Source organism: Epinephelus moara, chromosome 9, assembly GCF_006386435.1.
Source record: "Epinephelus moara isolate mb chromosome 9, YSFRI_EMoa_1.0, whole genome shotgun sequence".
Classification (NCBI taxonomy): Eukaryota; Metazoa; Chordata; class Actinopteri; order Perciformes; family Serranidae; genus Epinephelus; species Epinephelus moara.
In genome coordinates this window covers 37,202,052-37,205,283 of record NC_065514.1, presented here as the reverse complement: position 1 = coordinate 37,205,283, position 3,232 = coordinate 37,202,052, and the positions used below count along the sequence as shown (strand labels likewise).

Sequence of the window (3,232 nt, the reverse complement as noted above, 5' to 3'; positions counted from 1 at the left end):
ATGCTGTAAAGCCCTGTGAGGCAAATTGTGATTTGTGATATTGGGCTTTATAAATAAAATTGATTGATTCAGAGACCTAACTAAAGCTAAGCCCTCACTTCTACACATCACATTCCTCTTCCTCTCCAACTGCGCTACCTGTCTACTACCAACAACCAAATCTAGCACATTCTCCAGACGTTCTTGTGACTGCTCCTCTACTATCTCAGATCCCTGCTGCTGCTTTCTCCTCCTCTAAACACTCAAGGCATTCAACTTCCTGTTCAGGACACAGCTCCCCCCAAGCATCCTCCTCATCTACACCATGCTGCTCTGCAATCTCCTGCGCACGCTCTAAATCTGGATTATCTACATCAAACACTGCTCTATTATCCTTGTAATATACGATATTATATACACAACAACTGCATACGCATCAGTTACAAAGCTCACATCAATATTAGCGTTCCAACACTTCAACAAGTGCTTGCTATACTGATTGACCCAAACTTCATTTACTCCTCTCTTATAAACTACCTTGGTCTTGTTTTGCATTCTCCTATATGCCATTTCAAAAATCTCCTAATTAATGCCCACACTCATAAATAACTCCTCTACACTACCAAACGACTCACTTTCCACTGCTTTCTTAACAGATTCCAATATAGACCTTGCAATCTCTACTCTCATCTTGTTACTCCTGTCAAAACACCTACAGACTGGTTTGTCTTCTGACTGAGGATCTTCCCCTGTCTTCTCTTTCTCCTTCTTGTCACATGTGCATTTTTTTTCTTCTATTTTACAAATAAATGTACGCTCAGACACAGGTTTTGGGAAATTGAAACGACATACAGTCTTTTTTTTCCTGCATGACTTTGAATGTCGTTTGGAATGTGTTTGCACTGATGACACAATGTCCAATAATGCGTCATCATCTGAGGGTAACTCACATGATACGTACTTATCAATAAATTCTACAACCTCCTCGTCTGTACTCTTATCAATTTGGGGAGCACCCTCAATCCAAAACAGACAGTGAACATGAGGAGAACCGTGCTGGTGAAACTCGACTCTATAAAAATAATCTATGATTTTGCCAATTGGTTGAGCAGGAGACATGAGAACCTCGTTCAGAAAACAATGCCATCTGTAATCAAACATCCTCGCTGCTGTAACTGGGTTACCACGCAACAACTGACACCTGTCTGCCCACTCCAAATCCTCTACTGTCTGTGTTCTGCCTTCCTGCTTCAGGATGCTGGTCAGGAGATTCTGCCAGCGCAGATCTGCAGATGAAAACGAGCAAAACCACGTCGGAATCCCTAACTGACGCACACACGCCAAGACGTCCTTCTGCACGGACATCCAAAACGCAGGAGTCCCACAAAGAGGCTTTAAAAACCTAAATCCATCATCAAACTGCAACAACTGCTTCAGAGACTCCTCATTCAGCATACTCTGACTAATCCTTTGAGACCTCTGACCTCCCTTACCTTTACGCAACGCTACAGAAACACTCGACATCACCTGATCAACCTCTGACATGTACTGAGCAAAAATATGTACTCTACATTACGTGCAAAACGACCATCGCAGTGCATAATCCTATTGTTGAAATAACACGACAGACTCAACTGATAACGCTGACTGTCATGGAAGGTCTTCTGACCCACAGGAAACAACACAGGGAAACACTTTGCTTCATTACTCTGGTCAGAAAGCATCCTAACTGGACTATTTCCCTCTGCAGGCGCTATATTCACGATATCATCAAAATACTGATCTAATGCTTCCTGACCAATATCAGCAGGCATAAGACAAGTGTCCTGAAACATGCAGTGCTGTTGTCTATCATGTAACATTTCATCTTGTACTATGTCTGCTGATTCTGCTAAATCATCAACCTCAGCCTTTTCTACAACCTGACCAACAACCTCACTTCCTGTACCAGCTTCCTCACTTCCTCTACCAGCTTCATCCTCACTAGCTGATCCAGCCTCTTCCCTATCCCCATCTTCCTGCCTACAAAACTCATTAATCCACTCCTCATTAAACTCTGTGTCTCTATAATGAACATTGGTCCTCTTTAAATACTCCAGCGCCTGTCTTACATGCAACGGATCCACAAACTGGTACTCGTAATGTCCCTTATATGTCAACTTGCGCTTTAACTTAACCTGCACCAAAGACCCTTCCATACTCGAACGCGGCAACACATTACTAGTTTGCGTAATGTTGGCGGGAACACAGGTCACTGGACCATGTACTCCATTTTTCCCCCCTTTAGGCAATGCCAACATTTTCATAAAAGGAATATGCAAGGCTATCAAATGCTGCTCTATACTATTCAGACATCCCAGTTCTGGTGGAACAGGATCAACATCCAAGTTATTACTCCAACATTCAGCTGGCATCTCACCTGCACTAATCTTACGATGACACGTATGACAAATCCACAGCTGACCTCTAGACAACACCAACTGACAAGGCACAACACACTGATCGTTACATCTATGCAAATACTTCTCACTAATGCACTGTTCTGCAATACCCGCTGTAGCTAAACTTGTACCATACACTTCCCTTACACAGCTCTGCACCTGATTTCTAAACAACAACCTATGACACACACAGCACACAAAATCTGGACCATCTCTGACCTTTTCCAAAAACTGCTCCATAACAAAACCAAAGTCGACTGACTTCTCCATCCTCTGCTTCCTACTCAACCTGACGCTATCCATAACCCTCTCTCTGTGCTCAACCCTTTCTCTATATTTACTAACACTCATCATTTTAACTCTCTGTCTGTGCTGGGTGTCTTGTCTATATTTAATAACACTCATCATTTTAACCCTCTGTCTGTGCTGGGTGTCCTCTCCATATTTATTAACACTCAGCGCTTTAACTTTCTCCCTGTGCTTGATGCTTTCTCTATACTTCGCTATACTCTTAGCTTTACAACTCGCTTTAACTTTCTCTCTGTGCTCGATGCTTTCTCTATACTTCTTAATACTCTTAGCTTTACTAATTGCTTTAACTTTCTCCCTGTGCTCGATGCTTTCTCTATACTTCGCTATACTCTTAGCTTTACTAATCGCTTTAACCCTCTGCCTGTGCTGGATGTTCTCCGTATATTTACTAACCTTCCTCGCTTTAACACTTTCTCTATACAATACGTTCTCCTGATACATCTTCATAAACTTTACTTTACGTCTCTCCCTAAGCAACCTACTGATTTTCTCCTGTGTCC

General features: G+C 42.4%; 1 protein-coding gene across 1 annotated transcript; it reads right to left on the bottom strand.

The window, feature by feature from the left end:
* Positions 1-1,441: 1,441 nt before the first annotated feature.
* Positions 1,442-3,226, bottom strand: LOC126395316 (uncharacterized). Its single transcript, XM_050052702.1, has one exon. It carries the CDS (start codon positions 3,177-3,179, stop codon positions 1,503-1,505), a length of 1,677 nt encoding a protein of 558 aa, XP_049908659.1. The 5' UTR covers positions 3,180-3,226; the 3' UTR covers positions 1,442-1,502.
* Between the last annotated feature and the right edge of the window lie 6 nt (positions 3,227-3,232).

Coding starts and splice junctions, on each gene's coding strand:
- LOC126395316 (XM_050052702.1), bottom strand. CDS start 3,179: ATGAAGATGTATCAGGAGAACGTATTGTATAGAGAAAGTGTTAAAGCG.